Raw genomic sequence first — 27,445 nt, forward strand, 5'->3', positions numbered from 1 at the left:
TGGAAATGTTGGATTGACCTTTTATAGACGAATATTATTTTTGACTAACTGTTCGCGAAGAATGAGAGAGTATGTTTACTTAAGAACACAGAATACGTAAGAAGTAAAATCATCATCTTCTTCTTCTTCTTCTTCTTCTTCTTCTTCTTCTTTACTTTCCAACAAAATCAGCTTTACGGGTTAAGAGTTACGTACGTTTTACTAACGTTACCAAAGTTTCTAGACTGTCGTCATAAAAGACCATTTTCCTTGCTCACAAATATCTAATAGAATTGCTGGGTACCTACTCGAAGAAACATTAGGATCTAGAAACGTAAACCTACTTTCTTTCTATCTTTCTTTTTTCTTTTGTCTTTCCTCTTCCTTCCTCCTGACTTTTTTCGACATTACGTTCGAGCTCCGAGAACTATCATTGAAGAGACCATAAAAGACGATTAACAAAAGTTCACATAATACTGATATTTTTTTCAAGTTGACTTTTCGCATTCCTCGTTTTTTTTCTATTCGTTTTTTCTTTCTCTTTTTTGAAAAATTAACATACAACAAAAATAAATTTGTCAAAGTGATTCCTTTTCTCGTTCGATAAAATCTGTCCGTACGCGAGTATTTTTGTTTGTTTTTCTACGGAATGCAATAAAACGTTATTATAAAATAAAACATAGATTCGCGTAGTTGAAAATATTTTTGTTACTTTCGAACAATTTGAAATGTCCTGAATGGGGCAGAAGGGGGTACGATTGTTGGATGGATTATTTGACACAATTGATGAGCTAAACACGTTCCATGAATTCCTCTAATTGCCGCCACAATTGGCGAAAATCCAATTGTGTATAGCCTACCTATCCAAGCGTGAATGCAGATCATTAACGTATTCGAAACTCTTTTGGATCACGCAGCACGGCTGATAACAGATTGGCCACGATCAAAAGGTACAATTGCTGGCACACGTGTTCACGCTTATTCGCCGTGCTTATCTTTTCGATAGCTTCTTTACCAAAAACACAATTGACACGATAAGCGTTTGGGTGGACGCTTAATTAATTACCAGAGGCACCACGTGTATTCTTCCGCGTGAACGCGAAAGCTGATGCTTTCGTTTCAAGCCTTTCAACTAATTCAAAATTGTCTCGTTGTTGTTGTTTTTTTTAACCGATTTAAATGTAAAATAAATTCCATTTTATTTAAAACAAAAATATAAGTACTCTACCATTAATAATTATTAATTATTAATAATAAACATCAAAAGGTTTACGTTTAATAGTAATTATACGATATTTAATTGAATATTTTATCTACTCTCTCTCTCTCGTTTAATATTATTTTCCAATCGAAATAAATCTCTTTTCGATATTCGATTTAAAAATGTTATTACATGGTAAATTAGTGTATAGGTCAGAAACGTTTTACGAAATTGGTGACCACCGGTATATTATTATTATTATTATTATTCCGCTCTAGGATTTCATTTTATTTGATCATCATCGAATGATACTTAACGAATAAACAAAAGAGTTAACCGTGAGAACAAGCCAACTGTAATAGAACGATTCTATTTAGATTCTAATCTTTCTCTTATCACACATATTTGCTATTAAATTTTCTCTCGAACATTCTTAGAAAACTTTTCAACTTCTCTATGTGATTAGAATAAGATACGCGTTTCTTACTTTGTGTGCTACGATCTGATTTTAGATTTTGATTGGAAAGATAAATATAATATCTTTATATTACATTAGTGAAATGTTTAGATTAGAGATTTAGAGAGAGAGAAACAGATAGAAAAAATACAGAAGAATCGATTTGAAAAGGAAAAGTTGAACTACAACAAGGGTTACTTAATCTCATGTAAAATTCACCAAAAACATCCCTTTTCGATGTTAGTTTCTCGAATCACAGGGAAAATCTTCTTCTTTCGATTCGAAACGAGATTTTTCCCGTATCAGGGTGACGAAGTCACGCTTTCCGATCGGATAATCGTGTTCTCTCTCTCTATCTTCAATTTCCTAGAAGAAAGTGCAATCGTTCGCAAAAGAAAAGAGAAATAAAAAGAAAGTGATAGAAGACAGAAAGAAATAAATAAAATCCTTGTGTCGTGGCTAGAAAACAAGACAGACTAAAGATTGCCACAAACCGAATAATTCATCACGAGATTCTCACTGAATCCCTTTTTCTGTAGTATGTAACTTTTAAGAAAAGGACTTTCGTTCTATCAAACGCGTGTCTTTGGAATCAAGTCTCGTCTCGATTTGTTACTTGGTGCGTATTTTAAAACCACTTTTTCTAAAGTGTACCATCTTATTGTGTTTATCTTTTAAAGGATGGTACTTGACTGATATACTGTAAATTATAAATTAGTTTTAAATTATACAAGACATATTGGAGAGACGATAATTTTTGTTGTTATTCAATTAAATAATGCAATACTATTGCTAATATATTAATTATTATGAATTTTAATATTAAACATGTAAAATTACAATTAATATGTCTTAACGGTGTACAGCAAAATCCGAATTCTTTAAATAATATTTATCTATGTTAATATACATTTTTAATTAATCAGATTAATTTTCATAATTTTGGAAATTATTTTATAATCAGAGTAAAATAATAATACTACTATCTATAAAATTGAAAATATTACGGACGATTGAAAAATGATTTTACTTTACGGATAAAACCCGGGATCGATCAAAGATTAAAAACAAGTAAAGTAGTTTTTCCTATCGGAATGGTTTTATTCTACGATTCAACGTAGCGAAGTAAGTGAAAACTTTTGAGAACGTCCACACAGACGACGACAACTACGACGACGACGACGACGACGACCAGAATTAGGTAACTAGCAAACTTACAATTAGACAATTCTATTCAAGCTGAAACTTCAACCGTTAGCGGTGCCATTTCAATGAAAAGATTTCCATCGATTTGGTATTCCACCGATTCATCCTACAAAGCTCGATTCAATTCCGCCAGCTAGATATCACGATTTCAAACAGTTCTTACTCATCTTCTCGTCCTTCTTGATAAATCCAAAAAAAAAAGAAAGAAAAAAAAATGAAAAAAAGATTAAAAAAAGAAAAAAGAAAAAAAAGAAAAAGGGAAAAAATTATTCAACATTTTAACGAATAGCCGGTACGACCATTCGGTTTCATCCCCCCCCCCCTCCCCATGAACGTAAGAGAGATAGGATAAGTATTTGTCGAAACGGATCTTTCCAAACTTTTATCCATAATCCATAAAGTCCACTCACAGTAGTTCAAGGATCCACCCACGTTGAAATCCTTCAAACTTTTATTTCGCGAGAGAGAGATCCTTTTAATAAGAAATATTCTCGAACGCGCTGCTTTTAATTATTTTCTTCGATTCTCATTCGCGTTCCCCATCACCCCACACCACCCCCTCCTCCCACCTCCATAGACACGAAAAATCGAACTGTACTAAGTGAGTCTGAAATTAAGAAGAAGAAAAAAAAAATAAAGTGAAAAAAGAGAGGGAGGAGGAGGAGGAGGATAGGTAGGGGCCCTGGAAGGGATCCTTCGAAGGACGAAAATGAGTCAGCTTTTCCACTATGGGAGGATTCTCAAGAGAGTACGAAAGAAGAGGCTTCCTCGTCTCCTAATTAATTCCATCACCGTTCCCCCCTCTTACTTTTCTTTCTTTCTTTCTTTTCTTTTCATTCTATCTTTCTTTTTTTCCTTCAATCTCTTTCACTTTCCCTCTGTTTCTTTCTCGTTTTCATCCTTCCACGATCTACTTACCCTACTGTTCTCTCTTACCTACTTTCAAGATTGCGAACAAGTTCGTTTCCTGTAGAGAAACGATAGGACAATGGTAGAAAGGATTGGCCCTTTTCTTTTTTTTTTTTTTTTTCTATTCCTCTTTTTTCCCTTTTCCTTTTTTTCTTCTTCTTCTTATTCTCGTAAAAATCAGTGCTAACCACGAAAATGCATGTCCGTCCAAGCGAGGGCGTCGAGATAACTTTGAAAAGTGCTCGGCAACACCTAACACACAGACAAAGAAGAACGGATGAAAGAAAGAAAGAAAGAAATAAAGAGAAAAAAAGAAAGAAAGAAAGAAATGAAAAAAGGGACAAAAAAAAGACAAGGGGGTAGGAGGGGTGGGTAGGGGTAGGAACCTCGACGATTCCTTGCAAAAATAAAAGAGAAAAAAAAAAAGAAAAAGAGAATACGCGAGATAAAGATACGACGTGGGGGTGGGAGGATTGGGGGAGGGGGGTAACGTAGACGACGTAAAAAATAAGGGTGGCATGGGGGATAGGAGTAGGGAACGGGGAGGGGGAAAGATAAAGAAAAAGAATCGACTTAAAGAGACTAGTAACTGGGGTGGGAAGAGGGTGGGAAAACGGGAATGTGAAAAAAAAAAAATAAAGAAAATAGAGAGAGAGAGAGGGAAAAGAAAAAGGTAGATATATGTTCGAGAGAAACGGAATGAAATTTGCATCGCAAAATCGTTCTGTTTACATCTCCTTTCTTCCCTTTACCCCACCCCCGCCCCCCGTCCCCCTTACCGCCGCGTCTACTTTTCATTCTCTCTCTTTCTCTTTTTCCGTTCATGCAGGGTAATGACAGTACTCTGGCATGTGGAATGAAGAAAAGAAAGGGAAGAACGTACCCTACGTTCGTTCGTTCGTTCGTTCGTTGAACAGGAGGAGAGTCCGCTTTTTTACTTCTTTCTTTTTCTTTCTTTCTTTCTTTCTTTCTTTCTTCTTCTTTTGTGTCTCGTAGGCTTGTTTGTTCTGCACGGGTTATCGAGTGCATACAAAAGCATCGACGAAGTCGCATCTCGTCTAGCTTCTTTGTCTCCCCCCCGACCCCTCTTTTGTCCCCCTCCTAGAAAGATCCCATGTTCCCTTTCCATCATCGATTCACTTCAATTGGTACGTAGTAGTAGGTTCGTTCGTTCGTTCGTTCGTTCGTTCGATGGGCAGACCAGATTTTTCCATAACCAAGCCAGAGAGTAGCTGCTCCGCTTTGACAAATCGATGAATGAGATAAAAAGATAAAGTAGGGGATCACTTTCAACGTTATAACATACATAAGAGGGGGTGGGAGTCTTTTGTGTAAGTGCATATATTATATTAGTCTCATAAAACGCGAGGTGGGTAAGATTAAAAAAGGTTTCATATTAAGGTTGCTCTTTACAAAAGAATTTTCATTAAAGAGTGAAAAATAATAAATGTGTTTTTTTTATATCGATTTGACAGTGGGTTTACATGTATATTTATATATTATTAATATTATATTATAACAAACGATTTTTATTAACGATTAATAAAATTTCTCATTGAATATTTGTCACTTGTAATATTTTGTTAAATAAGAAAACAAAAAAGGAAACTAATAATAATAATAATAATAATCTATCTACGTCGTGTGTATACTCCATTTTTCTAGTATCTTTTTTGTTTTTATCTTTATATTTTTGATACGTGTTTCGTGTCGTTGTCCTAGTTTTCAAATAGAAAAGGTAGGCACCACCAATCTTTCTATATTCTCTCTTCTCTATCTATGGGGATAGAAGGTGAACGACATTCGCGTCTTTCTACCTGCGTAGTTACGTACATTCGAGGAAACTTTCAATGTGGGTCGACGCGGTTGGAATATCTTGCAGTTTCCAAGCTAAGTCCGGACTCGCGAGATACGAGGGGATTGCTTCACTGGAGTATGGTGTATATAAGTACCAAGGACGATGATGATGGTGCGCGTGTCTCTCTACATTTGCCTTATGTAAGCGTACCCGTTTCTATGTAGGTACCTGTACAACATTTCTCTGACTACGTGTGAGCCGAGTATAAATGGGACCCCAGGATAGGAGGAGAAGGATCTAACGGGCGTTGCTGCGACCTCGCATTCATCGAATAAAATAGTTTTCACCCCCTCTCTTTTTCTCAAGGTGTAGACATATATCCTTTCTCTCTCTCTTTCTCTCTCTCTTTCTTTTTATTTTTGTGTATGCTCGAATGAAAGAATAAAAGAATATATCTTATCGATACTATACTGATTTTTAAGCTTCCATAAAACACGTTTCCTTTTTATTTTTCTTTTTCTTTCAACCCTGTCACACATAAATAATATGTTAAAATATATATATAAGAAATTTATGTTATACCTTATATATATATATACTCTTATTCGAATATTTTTTCTTAAAATAATTAAAAAGTTTTTTGCACGAAGATTTGAATCAATAGAAATATAAACGAAACGACAAAGTTAAACTTTCTTAGTAACTTTAATATTTGCGATATCTAGATAAGGGAATACGGTTCGAAGTTTTAGACTAGCAAAGGATTCGTATCAATCTAAGTCTCTTTTGTTTAAACATTATGATCTAATAATATAGTTGTGTGTGGTACTTTAGATAACGTGTGATATTTATTTTGTGTACAGGTTATTGGCGGACAATTAACAGTTCGTCGAAGTTAAAAGTATGCCAGGGACATGCTCAATGGCCGAACCGGTTCAGGATCGGCAATAGTCAGTGATGACGAACGTCTCGTTTGGAACGGTGCGTCCAGGTCGATGGCCCAGGTCGTCGGTGACATGTCGGTTTTTGCTCTAGTTTCGAATTTATCTTCGAACCATCGAAGACTACTACTCATTGCCATTTTTATTCTGTCATCGATACCGTGCTATCGATGCTTGGATTTGGGTAAGTTCATCAGAGATCATTTTTAAATAATTTATATTTTAATATATATAATTAAATAAATATATTTAGATTTATATTTTAACAAAAACAAATTTCTTTTGTATTACATTTTGAACGTTGAGAAAAAAATTATTACACTGCATGATGTTTATATATTTTTGCTTTTTTTCTTTATTTATTTCTTTCTATTCTATTCTATTACATTTTAAAAATCACGTTGCATACACATACAGAAGGAACAATGAATTGAGAAACGTGCACAGAAATGTACACACGTAGTACACTCGTAGGATAAGTATGCCATGCATCGTCCCTGAGGTACTTTCCGTTTGTAGGAAGAAAGTTATAACCGTACACTGGAATACAATTTATTCCTTGGAATTTTCTTTGGTTTCTTTAAGCACACGTTTTATACGTGGTTAGTATTCAATACTATTAATGGATCGATGTGCAAGAAATTCTACGAGTTTCAAATTAAATGATATATTTTAATATATAATTATATTATTATTAATTTGTTTTCATACCCATACACGAATTTTTTTCGGAACGTATAGTAAATTGTTTTATCATTTTTATTATTGAATTACCATCTGTTTTAAGTACAATAAATTTAGATTGAAATAACGCGCGCGCGTTTGTGATAATTTAACGAGATAAATTATATTGTTATTTGATTAATTGAATTTTCATTATAAGTAAACATTTATTTTACGCTACACTTACAATTATTATAAATAGTTATATTTTTTTCGCCGGCCCCCTCTGACCCCCTAAAGTTAAAAAGCAAAGTGAACGTTTCTCATAAAACGAACGCACGAGTTCCTCTCTTTCTCTCTCTCTCTCTTTCTCACGCATCTGCCAGCTTGGAGTGCTATTGTACCCACGCAAATGAAATGTCAGCCGCACGATGAATTAACAATACTATCTAATAGCTGCTCAGACGCAGACGAACGGCCGAGTGTCATTGTGCTAAATCGTTCTCACGTGGCATTGACTATGTATGCGACTGAGCTTGCTTTCTTGCTTGCTTGCTTGCTTGCATCCCCCTCCTTGCATTATTTTTCTTTCCTTTTATTTTTACCTTATTTCTTTCATCCACTTTAAGGCGAATTAATCAACTGAATAAAATATCAACCATATATATATATATAAAAGAAAAAAAAAATAAGTAGTACAATTAACGTGGAATCAATACTTTCCTTCGAATGAATAAAAATGAATCAATTTTTTTTCTTTTCTTTTTTTCCAACGTGATTTTTATCCGAGTGAAAAAAAGAAAAGTAGGAAAAGTTGAAAGGAATGAGCTTGGTCGTATGGAATGAATGTATACAATGGAACATAATAGGTATTAATAAAATCAATTAACTTGAAAATCGATAATATCCCAAGAGAGTAAGAGAGAAAATGAGAAAAAAATCCAGAAGAATTCCATATCTGGGTTTGAGTATTTTCTAAGGCACACGACAATCCATTGTCGTAGGACGGGAAAAGCGTTTCGTTCTAAAATATCATACCGGTGGACCGCCTATCGATCTCGTTCAATGACGTGTAGCACACGTATACACAGAGAGTAGTTCTGTGTGATGGGAACATATCGATCGTGTCGCGATTCGTTCGGACCATTTGTTATGCACGCGACGTGTTAAAACGCGTTGCGTCTAGAACGTCGCGACACGTCAAAGTGACTTATTGCTTTGGGACATGAGACCCAGTCGCGTTGCTTCGTAATGGTTATCAATCCGTACCACGAACTGAACTTTCTTCGTTTATGCTCGATATAAAACGAGTAAACTAGCTAGCTAGCTAACTAGCTAGCTTACTATTCGAAATGTATCTACCGTATTAAACAGATTACGCGTACAATCTTTGATTTCATCACTCAACGAACAGTTGGATGGATGGGTGGGTGGGTGGATGGTTGAATGGATTAGAGTTTCAATGACGTCATCCAAAAATCACATGTTGAATTATACGAGAAATTTCTAGTTTACTCAGAATTATTCTAAGCTCTACATAATACATAAGCTTTTGGTAGAATATAACTAGCGAGAGACTAGTTGAGTATGTTATAAGTACTTCTATTTGTAGAGAAACTTCGGTATTCGTTGGAGTTTAACGAAAGGCTTGCATATCACAACAGCTAGTTTAGTCACTCAAGAAACAATAGGGGGAGCTTCAGGAACGATTTCTGATCTAGTTCCACCTAACCAAAACCTTTATCATTGAAGTTACTGTGTTGTAATCAGGCTAGTGCTTAATGGAAACATTGGAAGTCGAACGGATAGACTAGAATGCAAGTATGTAGATCCATGCATCTATGATATATCCACTAGGTTCTCTGTAAGGTTAGGTAAAACAACGTAAAGCATTGTTACAAATACTCACAAAGTTATATTCCGATGGTGTAGTATGGGAGACGATATGAGAGGAGATAGCAACAGGGGTAGAAAAGAGAACGAGGTGGGGGCTGTGGGGGCCTGGGGAGGAAGGTTGGGGGCTGGGGGGAAAGTGTACGAAGGTAACCCAGCAGGATAGGTCGCGCGAAGAGCCGTCCGGCTAATCCCACGTCCGCTGCATTCTGCAATTTTGAAACTTTGCCACGTAACTGCAGAACCGTAGCTTAAGTGCAACGGCGTATCGCAACTTGCTGTTGCTAACCCTCCCCTACCCCTCGACACACCCTCTCCCTCCCCGCCCTACCCTTTATCTTTCACTCTCTCTCTCTCTCTGGTTGTACATGACTTCCCTGCAAACTCGACGATTTATCATGGGGTACTTGCCTACCTGTGTGTTACCAACGTTTTCATCGTCACAACCTCTTGTCCTGCCTCCTCCTCTACTATCATCCTCTCATCCACGGAAACGTTAGCTCATATAGAATGGAACAAAGCTAGGCGCGATAGTATTATCTGTATTTGTAATTCGTTATCTCGTTTGAACTTGATTACTATCGCGTAACTTGAGTATACACGGTTAACTAAAAGCATTTACGTAATTAATTTGCATAGATGCTCTCACTCACTCTCACTTTCTCTCTATCTCTCTCTCTCTCATTCTGGTCCTATATACTTGTGTCATAGACTCAGCACAATCAGTTAGAAGTTAACGACGTACAGATTGACATTGATCTCTGGTTTAATACAGGTCCTCCAATTGTTTCAGGACAATGCACCAACGCTCTGGGCATGGAGAGCGGTGAAATCCCCAATGAAGACATCACGGCAAGCTCCATGTATGATCCCAGTCTTGGGCCGAAGCATGCTAGGTAAGGGAAGAACAATGGTATCACGTATAATCCAATGTTTGTGTCGAACGCCCAACACAAAGTGGTCATTTTGTTATAACCCATAGAGAAAACGAATTCCATTCTCCTCTATCTTTCTCTCTCTCTCTCTCTCTCTCTCTCTCTCTCTCTCTCTCTCTCTCTCTCCGTCCTCTATCCTTTATCTCTTACACGGTAACGTTAATAAATGGGTACGTTTTTAGTTGGACTCGTAATTGTTTCCATACGAATTCGTATCGGTCCTGGAATACTTTTGTTGCATGAGAATTCAACAATTATTCATGATACCCATTGCACCGCGTCGGTATTTATCCCACTTTTTATTACTTTATAACTTTTAAAGCCCATACCATTCGATAAATAAATTATCCCTCTGTCTCTTTTATTATTTTATTATTTCTCTCGATCTCTCTCTCCATACATATGTATATATATATCTACAAACAAACATAAAGGCATCGATCGAACGTTATAACGAAATTTAATGAATAAAGAGCGTTTATTCGGAAAATCAGTCGCGGATATTCTAAATCAGTTTGACATCGATCGGTCTAGACGCAAGACAATTTGTTGCGGTCTCGGGGACGAGAATATGCGATAAAATATTGACTTTAATAACCGGGAATAAATTTGATCCTTGATGAATCGCGTTAATACGCCGAGCCAACCTCAGACCAAAAGTAAACCTTCAATAATCAATTCTCGTAACTCCTCTTCGATACGGCGAACGGTAAACGGGGCGGGGGGAGAGGAATACGGTTGATATGCTAGGTCAATCGAATAAAAAAAGAAACAAAAAAAAGAAAGAAGAAAAAAAATCTTCTTCTTCTTCTTCTTACGGATTGTTCAGAGGGAAGGGGGACAAAGATAAATCTTTTATTTGTTGTCCTATATAAGTTCGACGCGAGTGGTCATATTTTAATTAACGGCAGGGACCATAAATTAGGAAGCGTATGTGGTACGTTACCTATAGAGCAGGTGCATTCAATTAGATAGCCTTTGCTGGAGTTACATATCGTGAGGACGGGTTGGTTGCTGCTGGAGCCGTAGGCAAACGGGCACAGGAGGCAGCCACAGTGCGGCACGAATCCCCGAGCGAGAGATAGAGAGAGAGAGAGAGATAGATAAAGAGAGAGAGAGAGAGAGAGAGAGAGATAGATAAAGAGAGAGAGAGAGAGAGAGAGAGAGAGAGAGAGAGATAGAGCACACGTAATAGAAGATAGGGTGAGGAGGATACGCGTTCGTGTATACCTATATAGACATGTTTGTGTATATATGTGTGTGTGTATGTACTCGAGAGAGAAAGGAAGACGGTTGTAAGCATAGACACAGAGTGGGAAGGTGGATGGGGGTGAACAGAGGGTGGAACGAGCTCGACTCCTACAAATTACCTCCAATTTCGTGTAAATTCCTGGTGCCTGCGTCAGCGTAATACCTGTATTAGGACGCCCAGCTCCGGCTCTTAGACGGCAATAAATCTGTATTAGGGCGAGTCGCAGCTCCTATTCGCAAAAGGGCAAACCCTACGGGGGTAGGACGTGACTGGTTAATTTTTCAGAGATGCCATTTGTCCGATACCAACCAACCAACCAACCAAACAACCAACCAACCAACCGATTGGAAAAAAAAGAAATCTTTTTCGTATTAGCCCTCGTTATCTTTCATCAACGGACTCGTTCGCTATCTATTCTCAAAGTACGTATTCGATTATGATAAAAAAAAGGAAGAAGATTCGATCAATAAAAGGTCAAAGTGCTAACGGGTGGTATTACCCTGTATACTTGACACCTTAAGTTTATTTTTCTTTTCTTTTTTTTTTTTGTGTGCGTGTAACTATACGACTTCGGCAAAAGAATACTTTTTAGAAAAAGTTTTCGTGTCAATGTATGAAGAGTATATATGTGTGTGTGTGTGGGTGAGAGAGTAAGGTATGTAACTACCCTGGTTGAGAAACATCGAAGAAAAGAAGATAGAAAGAATTCTTATAACCAATATACTCGAAAGAAAATAAAAAAATGAAGAGGATAGATCTGTGAGAAGTAAGAAAAAATAAAAGAAAAGAGAAAAAACTATTGAACGCGCGAAGAGAATGCCATAAGTAGAGAATGAAAATATAATATAATAGTAGCGTGACGAGTTGGATTCTTCAACAAGTCGTGAAAGTGATAGACAAGTGTAGAATGATGGTATCGGTAAGCATCAGACAAACATAAAAGCGTCCTATAAACATAATATCGTCGTTTTTTCACTGTTGAAGAATATCCGAACAAGAAAAATGGATACGGGGATATTCTTTTCTTCTCAAGTTTGTATCGACACACCAACCCAGTACCATCCTACTTTGTTACCATTTCCAAAATTCATTTTTCGCTCCGATGATTTATGAAAAAAAAAAAGTATAGCCAACATTCTGTACTCTCTGTTTAATCTTTACGATTAAAAAAAAAAAGGAAAAAGCAACACAAAAAATAAATAAAAAGAAAAAAAAAAAAAAAAAAAAAAAAAAAGGAAAAAAAAAAGCCACGCCATTAGTCAGAAAGCCACGGTGATATATGTTACACGAGGTTGATAACGCGTGAAAAATAAATGTGTCAGTTTTTATTAACTGTGGACANAAAAAAAAAAAAAAAAAAAAAAAAAAAAAAAAAAAAAAATAAAAAGGAAAATAAAATGCCACGCCATTAGTCAGAAAGCCACGGTGATATATGTTACACGAGGTTGATAACGCGTGAAAAATAAATGTGTCAGTTTTTATTAACTGTGGACATACGAAACAGAATGATCACATATGTTAACTAACGGAATTCGCACTTTATATACGAAAAATCTACTCAACCATATAAACTCATATCGTGGATTTTATTTTAATTTCCTCTACAAGATAATAAAGAGAGAAAGATAGATAGAGAGAGAGAAACAGAGATATATCGCTAATAAAATATTATTATTTATTCTCTATTATAAAAAAAATACACACATATATAACATATATAGATATATCTTTTTTGTTGTTGTAATATATTATATAAAGAAGAGTATTATACAATATATTATCAAGCTCAATATCAGTACTTTCATTTTCTTTATTGGTGTTGTATATATATATATATATGTGTGTGTGTGTGTGTGTGTGTCTATCGAGTACCACAGCATAGTAGCTATCGATCTCCTATATTTCTCCCTTCATAACATCACGAGCAGCGACGTTTATCTTGGACATTCTACACAGTTCACCCTAACCCCCCACCCCTTTTCCCCCATCCCCCTTCACCGGTCTCCTTTTTTGTACACCAGCACTGAATTCACATACATTTCATTGACATAGCACGCGCCGCTTTGTAACCGTAGGAGGGCCCACTTTACATAGAATGTTTCACTTGAATAGATAGAAAGAGAGAGAGAGAGAGAGAGAGAAATTGAGAGAAAAAAAGGGGGTTGGGGGAGAGTTACCCCCGTTGCGATAAGAGGCTGCCCGCGCATTTTGCCTTCGTTAAATTAACATAGGAGGAGTAGTTAAGGTGTAACTAGGTCAGTACTTGACTACCGAGTGCCGAGTATTTATACTTATATCGCGTCTAGTCTAACTCTTTTCTTTTTCTTTTTTTTCTTTTTCTTTTTCTTCTTCTTCTTCTTTTCCTTTTTTTTTCTTTTGTTCCTAAATACACTCTACTACGGTCTATCATAAAGATGTCTTTCCTCATTTCTTTTCTTTTCTTTTCTTTTCTTTTCTTTTTTATTTATATATTTTTCTATTTTTTGTTTTTTTTTCTCTTTGATCGACACACGCTAGCTAACGTAGTGAAACGCGTTACGAGGGGTAGAAAATGCGTGACTGAAACACAACGTTATTCGTTTGTTAAACGCGCGTTTACTAAACGATTGATTGATTTTCGCTATGAATGCACTTAAGAACTTAGTCCAATTCCATTTGATTCGGTTGATTGAATTCATCGTGGTTTGGATTAATCTAACTCGGTCATTTATCTCTTCTTTGTAAACTTGTAAATATGGAAAGACAAAATAATGAGCGTAATTTTCGATACGATTCTTCGACAAAATTTATCTCTTTGGAATAAGATATAATAATCTTATAGTTATGAAAACGTTACACGATAATTAGTTATTTCTCTCGTCCAAAATTATAATTCTTAATACGGAATCACAGGGAACTTGGACATAAAAAGAAGTAGAACTTAATTTAACTAAGTTGAACGTTTCGTCCCTTTATTGGGACTTTTTCAGCAACTTAATTTTACAGTGTTGTTGAAAGTTGAAATCATAACGATTGAATATTTACCGAAGTTTAGATGTTTTGTGTTTGGAATATTAATAAAAAGAAAAATGTATGTCTACACAATAAAAAAAGACGCTTAACTGTAAAATTAAGTTTAAGTATTAAGAGTTACACGATAATATTTTCAATATAATAATGTAGAAATGTAAAAACGATAGTTTAAAAAAGAAGATTGATCTTTTGGAATATTCGCGAATCCGTTTGTATGGGGGTGGGATGGGGGGGGGGAGGGGTAGGGGAAAAACAAGTCAAGAAATTACGATTCATTGTCGTGGGATTTACTTTTGACGTTGGAACGAGAAAGAAAATAAACGGGCTTTAAAATGACGTTTCCCATTTTACGATCTGTATAACATGGCTAGGATCGATCGGACTTCTTCTCACACGAGTTTGAAATTGAAAGTCAAGCGAAACGCATTCGACAGTCGAATGGAATGAAAGAACAGAGAAGAACGATAGTGAGTGAGTGAGTGAGTGAGTGAATGGGTGAGATCGTTGAAACGTTTCGTTGAAATTTCAAATGGAAGGAGTTAGTGCGAAACTTATATCGCCCACGGGGGTTACCGAGTTTACGATCGGTTGCTATATAAAGTTCATGAAAGTACACCGCCCACGTACTTCGACCCTTATTTTACTCTCCTGTCATCTATTGAGGACTGACCATTATTGGGGGCTATCAATACGTTTCTAGAAATTGTGTTTCGTATTTTCCCAATAGTTCAACTGGTTTTTTCTTTTTTCCTTGTTCTATTGTTTTTACTTTTCAATATATTGCACACTGTAATATACGCGTATTCTCTCTGTAAACGAAAGAACAAAAATAAAACAATATTACATAATAGAAAATGTTGCCCGTAAGAAACTTTTATTAATATTTTAATAATCAAACTAAATTATATATGTATATTGATTATTTGTATTAAACTTGAAAGAATATGCGCTCCCGGGTACGAGTAAGTGAACAAAAACAGGCTAGTCTAATCTTACTTGAGCTTAAATTACATTCTATTTTATAAGAAGAATATCCTTTTAGAAATTTGCTTGTTAAAATGTGCTTAAATTACGTTACGCAAAGAAGAAGCGTCCTTGACAACTTATAGAGCTTAACAAAAAAAAAAGAAAGAGAAAACAAGAAAAAAAAAAAAAAAAGGATACCGAAGGAATCTAGCTATCACAAGATTGAGTTTCCTATTAGGAGTAACAAAGAAAAGCTTTTTTGCAGGTTAATCATTTAATTTCATATTTTTTTTCTTCTTCTTCTTCTTGTTTCTTCGGTAGCACAGGAAAAGAAGACTCTTACTTTATCGTCCCCAACGACCTGAGGCGTTCCATTATACTTTTCTACGTTCCTTTATTTCAACGTAAAATTTCTTAAAGTATAATGCATCTTCGTGTACCCTACATGAAGTAACAAGACGTCTCCAAGGTTTTAAATGCTGAAAATGACGAATAATTAATAAGATACCGTGATTAAGATTATTTGTATAATCTCGTCGCGTTTACGCGTTGATGAAACTATTTTATAACAGAGATTTTTGTTTAACTAATATACTTATATGAGTAGCAAATTTTATGGTTGATAGATTTTTCGAAAAGAAAAAAACAAAACCTCGTACTAGAATATTCGAAATCTTTTCCCCTCCCCCTCTTCCTCCTCCTCATTCCATTTTCGATACCAAGTAGAAAAACCATTTGGAAATATTGAATTTCCGTGAAGAAATCGACCACTGGTTCCACTTTGAAGCTTATATTATTGGCTCGCACGAAGGAAGTGGCGATAACGAAAATCTATTTCCCCGTACCGACTCGTTTCCGCGTTTCGTGTCAAGCGTATGAACGTTATCCTCTTTTCACCAAACTTATATTACCCTACTATATCTATTTAGATATATTTGCGAAACTATGTATTATGCACCGTGCATGATTTGAAAATATTCATTCGAATATTAGATCGATATTGGCCTAAGATATCAATTTTATTTAACGAATTTTATATCATTCCGTCAAATTGATCTAACTGATCTTGCAGAATAAATTTTGCGAAACGTCATTTAAAGTTTCTATATATAATAGATTTGAACTATCAAGGATTCAACGAAGAATAGATTCAATAACCAATATAACTATGTGAAATCATAACCGAAATAAAATCAAGATATAAATAAATATATTTATATATGTAGATGTCAAAGTAATATTTCAGTATTTTCTTCTCAACTCTTCAATCTAAAGAAAGTTTTTCCTTAGTTCGTATATTTCATTCGTACTCTCACTATTTTTTTTCCTTTAAACAGGGCGCGCAAAAGAGGAAAAAAGATATCATCATTCCTTTTGCAGAGATTTTCCTCGAACGTATTCATAATTTACTACCAACGAGAGAGATTGGCTTTGATAAGAAATATCGATCTACGGTTTTTTCCTTTTCTGTTACTCCCACTCCTAACTCACGTCATTTCCTCTTCACGATTTACAACAGAAACAGAAGCAGCAGCACCATCACCACCACCACCATTACCAATAGCAATAATAACCGGCAACGGAAACATCAGATATTTCATTGCACAAACCTGTACAAGATAAACTGCGTATGAAACGCATCAGCATAAACGAGGATTCATCGTTAACGTAAAAAGAATCTTTGGACAGAAATGACGACAAAGCTAGCAGCAGTATCACGGTTGCAGTTTGCAGTTGCAATAGCCAGTTGCAGTAGCTAGCTGAAGCTTAGCACTTTTATCGAGGCTCATCCACTGTACTTCTCATGCTTTCAACCATGAGACCTTCTGATTATTTTGCTGCACTTTCAAGGCGTTAATGCGACGACTCGTAACGCCCACTAACATTACGTTCCACAAGGAACATTTCAATGCTATGACCTAAGGTGTTAGCGAATTGTGCTTCTCATCCTGTTTAAACTCATAATCCGCATCGTGTCTCGCTTCGAGTTATGGTGGTGATCATTTTCAAAAATGCAACTTGCAAACAAAATTTCCTTACCGGCATTTATCATAATTTTCAATTATACATGCCGTGAATACTTTCTTACGTTAGACATAGCTAGCGAGCATGTTCGAAAAATAGAAAATGAATGTAGCAACATATTGGATTGGGGAATAAAATCGTACCGTTTTTACCGAAGACTTTTATTTAAACAAGAAACAATAATCATATCAATAAGTTAATCAATTATATATTCGCCGTTGCTGTTTACAACCTCTTCCCACCTCCCGATTAATTTGTTGATGCCGTTCCGCCAAAAATCGCCTAGTCTGGTGTCAAAGAAATTGTTGAGCCAGTTTTTAAGGACGTATCATACGTATGTACTTATTTCATCGTAAATACTATCTCGAAAAATTTGAACAAATCATTTATAAAAGAATTTCGTATAAAATTGACGAGATCTATGATAATAGATTTTTCAATGATAATTATTTGTTGAGGGGGAAGTAAATGAACTATTGTTTCATTGAAGCAGGTACTAGAAATATCTAAAATATCTCCCGATACCGTAACAATATTCCTTCTGATACGAATCGGAAAAAGTATTGTTAGATTGTAGTACTCTATTTCGAACTATGATAGGTTCTAATACTATTCTTCGAACGAGCACGATTCGTTCGAAGATAATGCAGATTATTTTCTATATTCCTTTTACCTTTTTACTGTACTTTTAAGCTTCTCTCGTTTCTCGTTACTACCATTTCCCTAAATGGTCGATGGGTTAGGATAAGAGAGATAGAGAGAGAGAACAAAAGAAAGAGAAAGCAAAATAGGGAGAAGAGAGGACGATTCGAAGTTGCGTAAAATTGTTAGGGTTGGCAAGAATTTTCACGAGTCATTTAATCGATACCACATTCGACATTTGAATTTTCTACACGTTCGATAAGATTCAACGGAAAGGGAACCAGTACCGGAAATGATTTACTGATAAATGTAAAAATATAAATCGATGATTACACTCCTATATAGTTGCATAATTTTCAAAGTAATATAATATTTTTTCATTTAATATACGACAGATGAAAGTTAATTCGATTTTACGATAAAAAGAAATCTCGTATCTTTAATTATATTATATATTATATTATATCAATAAAATTTATTGATTGTAAATTAAAGATAAACGGAAAACTGGAAATTATGGATATTCAAATATTGGGTCGAGACGAACGAGTCAAGCCGGGAAGAGGAGACACGAAAATTTGTCAAAGCTCAAACATATTTGAGTGGCCTATATTTGCAACTCCGGTATCCAGATTGAATCGATCCGATCAATTGGGTGTCCCCAATTTCAAGTATACACACACACACATACACACACACACACATACACACACACACACATACACACACACATACACCTCTCTCTAATAAACGTGATTAACAAGAGAATGAGTGGTAGGATAAGTACCATTTATATAAAAATTTGATCGACAATGAATTTAAATAATATCGTGTATTTATAATTAAGAGAGAAAATTTTTTTAGTTTAAAAAAAATAATTATATAAAGTAATTGCTCGAATGTAGGTACGAATGAATTAATCATTGAGCGGGAAAAAAAAAAAGAAGAAAAAAAACAAAAAGCAAAAAGTGACAAACCCAGGGCGATGTTTATACGCACAACGTTTTTGTTACAACGTACGAAGTCATGCGTGTAAATTCAATTGACGAAGGAAGGAAAGGAAAAAAAAAGAAAAGAAAAAAAAAGGGAAAAAGAAGGTTAGGCGGGCGGCGAAGAAAGCGTCCGCGCGTTCGGTAAATTTTTGAACCATCGCAATCGCTTTCCGCTTTCCGCTTTCACGATTCGGACAGCCAGGATAGAACATTCCTCTTGCTCGTTTTTTCCTCTACTACTTTTTTTGTTTTTTTTTTTTTAACTCTCTCTCTCTCTCTTTTCTTTTTTTTTTACGAATTGTTCCGTTCTCTTCTGCTTTCCCTCCACGAACCAATCTCCTCTCTGCTTTCAGAGTCACTGCATAACACATTCGCTTGGGATTTCCCACAGAGATCAGACACCGTTAAAACGCTCGTATAGACCGTAAATTCGTCTTTCTTTTCATGATTTTTCTCTCATTTTATTTCTACTTTCTATTTATTTCCATCCACCTATCTTCTATCTCTTTTCTCATTGTATCGTATTATTTTCTTTTGAAAATTCTTATTACAAGTCTTATCTTAGATTAGTTGGATACGCGTTGCAATAGGGGAAAATGATTTTCTAAAGAATGTTAGATGAAGCGAGAGGTGAAAATAAATTTTCCTCTTAGTTCCCTTGAAAAATAGAAAAAATAGAAAAAAATAAAAAAAAGGAATATAACATTAACAATTGCGTTAACTCTGGTCGACAGTTAAGTACGTGCCCGGAACGGTTTCGAACTTTATTTTAGTGTCCACATGTCTGACCAGTACGAGTCTGCAGTCACTGACATCTGGTGCTACTCTACTTTTCCGGAGTTTTCTACTGTTTCCCTTTCCCATTCCTCCACCCACCCACCCCCCTATTTTCCCGATCGATATTACGTGAAAACTAATCTACGGTTTCAGAATTTAAATGCACTTTGTGCTCGCTCTCTCTCTCTCTCTCTCTCTCTCTCTCTCTCTCTCTCTCTCAYTCTCACGGGCAATTTCGATTCATATTTTTCCATGTAAATTGTCAATCAATTTTGATAATGTACACGATAAGTAATTGAAAATAATTTTTTTTATATATTAAAGTCGCAAAATTGATTTGATTAATTATTTGCAAACAAACAAAAAAGTAACACGATAGAAAAATAAAAATAAATGGCTTTAACGTAGGTATTTCCATAAATATTAATTTATTATAGAAATGTATATAAATATATATATATATAGTGTTAAAAATATATATATATATATATATATATATATAGTGTTCACGCATTTTTCTCAGTTGAGAAGTTACGAAGTGAACGTCAAAATGGAAATTTTCTCTCTCAACGCTAGAAACGAGTATATAAATTATCGATAAAATTCAAAAAATACGCGGTAGCTCAGAGAAAGAGAGAGGAAGAATAAAATGATTTATTCTCGTTAAATTGATAGATAAAAATGTAAAATAATGGATACGGCTGGTACACTGGCAATGTATTCCATCCTGTTACGTGTATCAGCTTCGAGTAAAAAGAGATGAGACAAAAGGCATGGTGTTTATTATATATATATATTTTTTTTATCACGAAAATGGCACGAGGAAAATTTTATTAACAATTTATTGACATATAACAGATAACGCACAAGCAATTCGGTAAATATATTTTTTATTTTGTATTATTCCAAACGAGAAACAAAAAGAGATAATATACTTATCGTATCAAAATGCTTTTAATTATTTCGACTCGTAATTAAAATTAAAATTAAACAGAAAAAAACAAACAGACAAAAAAGAAAAAAAGAAGAATAAAACTAAGAAAATAATTTCAATAGAAACCTAAATAGTATTTTAGAAGGGTTGGTTGGTTGGTTGGTTGGTTATCGATCAAACGAATCCAACCTGAAAAAATAAGGTAATGTTAATAACGGAGACAAAATCGTAGGTGAGTGTTAAAAAAGCTTTCAGTGTTGAAGATGGAAACATTGCTAACAGAAAGAAAGAAAGTTAGAAAGAGAGAGAGAGAGAGAGTATTGATATCTCGTTGGTATTTAGCATCGAGTCTGGGAAAACGCAGGCAAGCCCAACCAACCAACCAACCCCTTGCTGACTTTGCAGGGTGGTTCATAACGAATGTGCTTCGCGGCACGAAGCGTAGGAAAGGTGGTTGCTACCAGCGCGTGTGACGGTAACGACCACGAGTCATTAGCAATGCTAATGCACCTTTCGACCGATGAGGCACCCCAGTAATGCCCTGCCCTACCTTTCTCCATCCAAACCCTTCCTCCTGTCTCCTCTACAAACCCCTTTCAAGCTTGAAATCTCTCACTCTCCTCTTACTATATCTTTCTCTCTCATTCTCGCGAGCAACCCAAGCATAGTGCATTTCTCAGCTCGGCTACTTTTAATCACCCATTCTATACCAACACCATCCCTAACGGCAAAATACCTGTCTCTTCTACTTTCATCAATTTTATTCTAAAGACTATCTTTTTTTTTTTTTGCTTTTCCTAATGCAATCAAATCTTCTTACGCGATATATATAGGTTAAAAGTTTAATGAAATATTTTATTAATTGTATTATATTAAAATTAATTCGATTTCTTTTATCAAGTATTATTATATAAAAATGATATCATTTTTATCGAATATAAATTTGATAAAAGAAAGATATTTTTCGTTATCATATATATATATATGTACCGTGTAATCGTATGGTAAATGTCCGTAACGATCAATATAATTTATATATCGTAATAATATACATCAATCTGAGAGAGAGAGAGAGAGAGAGAGAGAGAGAGAGAAATATCTTATTAATTGATTATTTAATATTTTTAATTCAAATTAAATTTATATATAAAATGTAATATTCCATACAAACTCTCTCTCTCTCTCTCTCTCTCTCTCTCTGTATATTATAATAATAATTTTATATATTTATGAAAGATCACGTATCTCTAATTTGAATTTATTCCATTTAATTAACCAACATATTTTGACATTTTCTTTATTTAGAGATTACAAAATATTCATAGAGCTAAAAGAAAAAAAGAACACGACTAGGGAGAAAGATAAAGAGAAAACCAAAATTACAAGAAGGTTTAGACAAGGTTGGGTAGAAGCTATGACATTGTTAACGGCATTGCTACCTAATTAACCGCAAACGTTTTCAGTGGGTTTCGCCTAGTCTATTGTTTACATGCGGGTATGGCGTCTCTCTATGATAGTACTTCTCGTCCAAGTCAGCTAAAATATTTCCATGTAGATTCTCTCTCTCTCTCTTTATCTTTCTAGTATCTCAGTGAACCTCTCTACGTACACGTTATCCGCTAAATTTGCCAGCACGCAACAAAAGTGATATAACTCCGACATTAAGTTTGCAACCACGTTTTGCGTTTTGCCCCGGAAAATAATAGTAATTCTTTAACTATGATATATATATATATATATGGAAACGAAAAAATGTTAGCATCGTTTAATATTTATGAAACATTTTTTAATACAACCTTAAAAAATCTTACCACGAGTAAGATTAGATTTTTAATGATAAAATTTTTTCACAGGGAACTTGGACATTAAAAGAAGTAGAACTTTAGATTGATTGAGTTGGACGTTTCGTCMMTTTATTGGGASTTCTTCARCWACTGGAAAATTTATTTTCTTACATTTTTCATTACGATACATGCGTTTTATACAATATAATTTATTACATATTACCYTAATCCTCAAAGTTCAGCGTCTTTTTTATTTAATTTCAACATACATTTCTTTTTATAATATTCTAAAACACAAGATTTTTATTTGATTCGTTTAAATCCCTTTTTATTGATTACAATTGATTGAAATTATCAATGTTACAATATATTCGTATTCTCACAAATGAATATAAATTATAGAAATATATTGAAAATGTATATATTTCGTTGTTACAGATTACGACAGGACAAAGGTGGTGGCGCATGGTGTCCTAAAAACATGGTAACAAAGGAAGGCAAAGAATATCTCGAAGTTAATCTTCATAATCCTCGTATTCTTACATCGGTAAGAACGCAAGGTAGATTCGGAAACGGTCATGGTGTCGAATATACGGAGGAATACTTCGTCGAGTATTGGCGTCCTGGGTTCAACAAGTGGGTGCGATGGAGAAATCGACGTGGCACTGAGGTTGGTTCGTCTCTATACGTGTATATATATAATACACTAACACATTTATGATATTTCCTTTAATCATTTTTCAATATCGATTTTATTTCATTAAGAATATAAACTACACAACCTCTGTGTCCGATCTATGATTATGAACGTTTCATCATATTTGGACATTAAAGTGAAACAAAAAAAAAACGTAACGAGTACAAAACAAAACTAAACCAAGTTATTTTACTGCACCCATTTTGTTCTTAACAATTCTCGTTCGTTATTTCCATTCCTAAAAGGGATTGATACCGAATGAACGTTTTTTAAAAAGAAAAAGAACGAGACAGATAGATATAATAGATAGATAGAGAACAAGAAAAAAGGGAAAGAGAAAGAGAGAGAGTCGTCTTAAATAGCCGAAATGAATTATAGTTAACTTGTATAATTGCTCTTGCCAACGAAATCCGATTACGTTTGCCTCCGTTTCACAAGAAACCAAAAGGTAACGCGACGAGTGTAATTCTACTCTTTTGAGCGTAGAAAATCCACTCGTTTCTCCTTCGAAAACGGAAGGTTGAATGAGAGAGAAAGAGAGAGAAATAGAGAGACAGAAAGCAGAATAGAGAAGAGAAGAGAAGAGAAGAGAAGAGAAGAACGATAACCCCGAGGCAGAACGCCATTTGTATTTCCTCTCTCTCTCTCTCTCTCTCTTTCAGCTTTGTCTCTATCTTTCAAGTTAGATGCAACGGGTCGTCGGAAATCTATGGTTTACAAATGAGAAGCACTGTCCACTGTTAAGTGGCCATTACGGGATGTGATGTGTTAATTAGCGTCTCTTCAATATGATAATGCTAGATAGGATATTCATTAGGGGTTGGGGAATACATTGCATTGCTGTAGCAATACTGTCATCGACGTTCAACTAAATCATCATAGTCTTTTCTCGACGGTTGTACATCTATTTGCGTTAGACAATAATACTATATTCGCAAACGCATAAATTTCATTGTTGTCCGAACGTTTCGTCTATGTAACATTAACAACAACGACCGTTGTTTGCTAAAATTCAAAGCAATTAGATGAAAGCTTAATAAACAACGATATCTATCTATCTATATATCTATCTATCTGTATGCGATTTAGTTTGAGATAGGAAAAGTACTTAAATCTATGATATAATAGTATAGAATATAATTTCACGTTATCTTCTGTATAGAAAATCCATTGGGGAAACAGCAGACAACGTAAAAATAATTTATCGATAATACAATTGGTATATTTTACTAAAACACATATATGCATACATACATAAATACATTCATATATACATCCTCATGGAATTACAAGATCGGTGAGAACGCGTTAAACTTTCCCTTTAAAGTGGGAAACGGTGGAAGAAGAAGAAACGGTAGCAACGGGGGGCAAAGGGGTGGGTGGGTGGCAGTGGCGTCAGCGTGTAAGAGACATTAGGAAATAGAAAAATGTGAGAAAATAAAGTTCATTTGCATAGACAACGCGACGGCAATGCTTGGAACGTGTGCACGATATACCCTACTACCTACTAGCTAGCTAGCTAGCTAGCTAGGTACCAACCTAGTCGGAAACACGGCTCGGCTAATGAATTCATGGAAGTTCGTAGGACCAGATAGATCCTCCAAACCCCTACCTCCAACTCCCCTTGCACCACTCCTTCCCCTCTCCTTCTTTCCCAAATGTATCCTAGTATATACGAATGAATGTTGGGTAATATGGTAGCACCCGGGGCATCGTGAATTTTCGAATAAACCGAATCGGTTGTTATTAGCGAAACACGCGCAAACGTAAAAGGTCGGAATTGTAGTTAACTTATTTGACGAATCGATTGCAAATATTTATTATTGTTACGTCACAAAATGTAACTATGAAAAATAATTCATTTGTTATATGTATATATATATATATATCGATTCGAGAGAAAAAGTTGGAGAGAGAATGGAAGAAAGAAAAAGAAAGAAAAAGGGAAAAGGGTATGAGAGAATACAAGACCCTTTTGTTCGTAGCCAATCGCCGGGCCAACATTTTGTAAATGGAACTTTAATGGAAACACAATAAAGGTGGAAGGGTGATGCGCGTGTGCATTTATTCCCGTTGAAAAAAATTCTATAGGGATATGGATATAATCAATCGTAACAACGAGAAACGGGGTTCATTTTTCATATATCCTATCATTAGAAAATCTATACACAAAATTCACATTTTATATATATATATTATATTATTATATTATCATCCCACACACTATCATATATTTATTACCATTATCGTGCTTCGTTTGCCTCGAAATTCAATTAAGCTTCCCTCGAGAGTGGAATACTAATACGTTGAACATTCTCACGAAATTCCGTTACCGTTTCTTGCATTGTAATCTAAAGATAAAAACTTCATTTAGATATCAAATTTATTGTTTAACTTATTCAAACACGGCAATTAATCGTTTTAATCGTATTCTCGTCAAAATTATGAAATTCGTAATAATTTCGTTATATTAAAAAATAAAAAATAACAACACTCATTCTCGATAAAACAATAATAATAAAATTTAAATAACATTTCTTATTTTATTCATTTTTTTTATTCTTAACATAGATACGAGAAAAGTACGTTTTCAAAAGGAACGATTTTATAGAAAGGAAGCTTTAAGGTAAAAATAGATCGGGATGTTTCCATCAATCGCGAAATCGTTGTCATCGAAAACTTTCTGATATTTCCTACCTACGACTGATGATTTCCTTCCATACGTATCATCCTATCTATGTATATTATACCGAACCTAACCGAACGACGTATACGTGTATACAGAAGTAGATATACAGAATACGTCTTTCAACGTAACCGTGTACTATTCCTACAAGCGTAGAAAGATAGAAAGATAGAAACCTTTTAAAGTAGACATAGAGAGAAAGCAACGACGAACGCACAGAACAGCACAGAACAGCACAGAACAGAACAGAACAGGCTTGGCTTGGTATCTCGTTTATTCCTGGAACGAGAAACCCCCGTGTACCAGCCCCCTCTTCCTATATACGCCCCCCCCCAGACTTTTTTCACATTTTCACGCAGATCTGCTCAAAGCAAAAGACCGACGAAGATATCCGGTAGTCGGTGAGGGGGCAGGAGGGGGGCTCTGAGAACGACGATGGCAGATGGAAGGTGGTAGATGGTTGAGTAGAGTGAACAGAGGGGTAGTAGTAATAGTAGTAGTAGTAGTAGTAGTGGTAGTAGTAGGGTGGGAACACGAACGTTTACCCTGCAGTCTCAATCTGGGCGGCATGTGATCTTTGTGCACGCGCTCTTTCCTTTTACTCTACTTGTGCTTTGAATACTGGGTTGGGAGAATGAACGAGAAAGAGAAGAGTTAGGAATGACGAGGAGGAAGAAGAGGAAGAGGAAGAGGAGGAGAAGGAAGAGAAAGAAGTGGGGGAACGGTGGGTTTGGACTGTAGGGGAGGTTTTCGTTTGTGGGATATATCGTTGTAGATAGTGGTAGTAGTAATAGTAGACATGTGCACTCACACACACATACAAATACACACCCATCTTTCCTACTCCACATTCGCATTTCTTTACGTCCGAGTATAGGAAGACTACGTTATCACCTTTTCGTCGTCGTCGTCGTACGTGACCCGAACCTTCCGCAAGCATTTTTCTCAATGCTAAACTCACATCACCAGTCCAACGTTTTCAACAGTTGGAAAAGAAACGCCAAGGCGACCGACTCTTTTCTTTTCTTTTCTTTTCTCTTTCTGTGTGCATGTGTGTATGTTTTTTTCTTTTTTTGGGGAGAGGGGTTGAAAAAGGACCTCTTCTTCTTCTTCTTCTTTTCTATTTCCTTCATTCCCTCACCACCTAACGTTTCCCTCTCATTCCTTCATCACGGCCCTTTTTTTTCTTTTCTTTTTCTTTTTTATACATTACTTTAGAACCATTCCTTTCGAAAGTTGCCTGAACAGAGTTTCCGTTCCAAAACGTCTGGCCCGCGTCTGGAATTTCTCAACAACAATGCTCATATACGTGTCGAGTTTGAAAATTAATAAATACGAAGTTTGGGGTGTTGTTGTTAAAATAGTTTGGCAATACCGTTGCTTTCTGTTTTCTAATTAAAATTCGTTCAGTTTCTGTTTGTTCGTTTGCTCGTGTTTTTTTTATTTTTTTTTTTCTGTAGATTCTTTCTCTGTTTTTCGGGGTTCTTCATTCCAATTTAATGCGAAATATTATTCAGTTTATTATCACGTAATATCTATGAATTATTTTTGCAAGTGATATGAATTTAAACAAACGATCATTTTTCAATCCGAATTGTATAAGTAGATATGCGGGTACAGTAAACAACATGAAAATCAACTCGGTGATTCTATGAATATTAAATGATTATAACTCAATCTTGCTGATGCAAATGAT

At 35.2% G+C, this 27,445-nt stretch overlaps 1 protein-coding gene across 4 annotated transcripts in view; it reads left to right on the plus strand.

Annotated features, from left to right (window-relative positions):
* The window catches only part of LOC106790448 (discoidin domain-containing receptor 2), a 149,575-nt gene that overhangs the window by 76,433 nt on the left and 45,697 nt on the right, over window positions 1-27,445 (plus strand). For all 4 annotated transcript variants that reach the window (XM_014755381.1, XM_014755631.1, XM_014755545.1 and 1 more), the window contains 3 exons: window positions 6,414-6,675; window positions 9,841-9,943; window positions 22,805-23,036. In XM_014755381.1, coding sequence (XP_014610867.1) covers window positions 6,465-6,675; window positions 9,841-9,943; window positions 22,805-23,036 — 546 coding nt within the window. In that variant the 5' untranslated portion in view covers window positions 6,414-6,464. The remainder of the gene's footprint in view (window positions 1-6,413; window positions 6,676-9,840; window positions 9,944-22,804; window positions 23,037-27,445) is intronic.

The sequence above is a fragment of the Polistes canadensis genome, unplaced genomic scaffold, assembly GCF_001313835.1.
Source record: "Polistes canadensis isolate GaletaPanama2010 unplaced genomic scaffold, ASM131383v1 scaffold_0, whole genome shotgun sequence".
Classification (NCBI taxonomy): Eukaryota; Metazoa; Arthropoda; class Insecta; order Hymenoptera; family Vespidae; genus Polistes; species Polistes canadensis.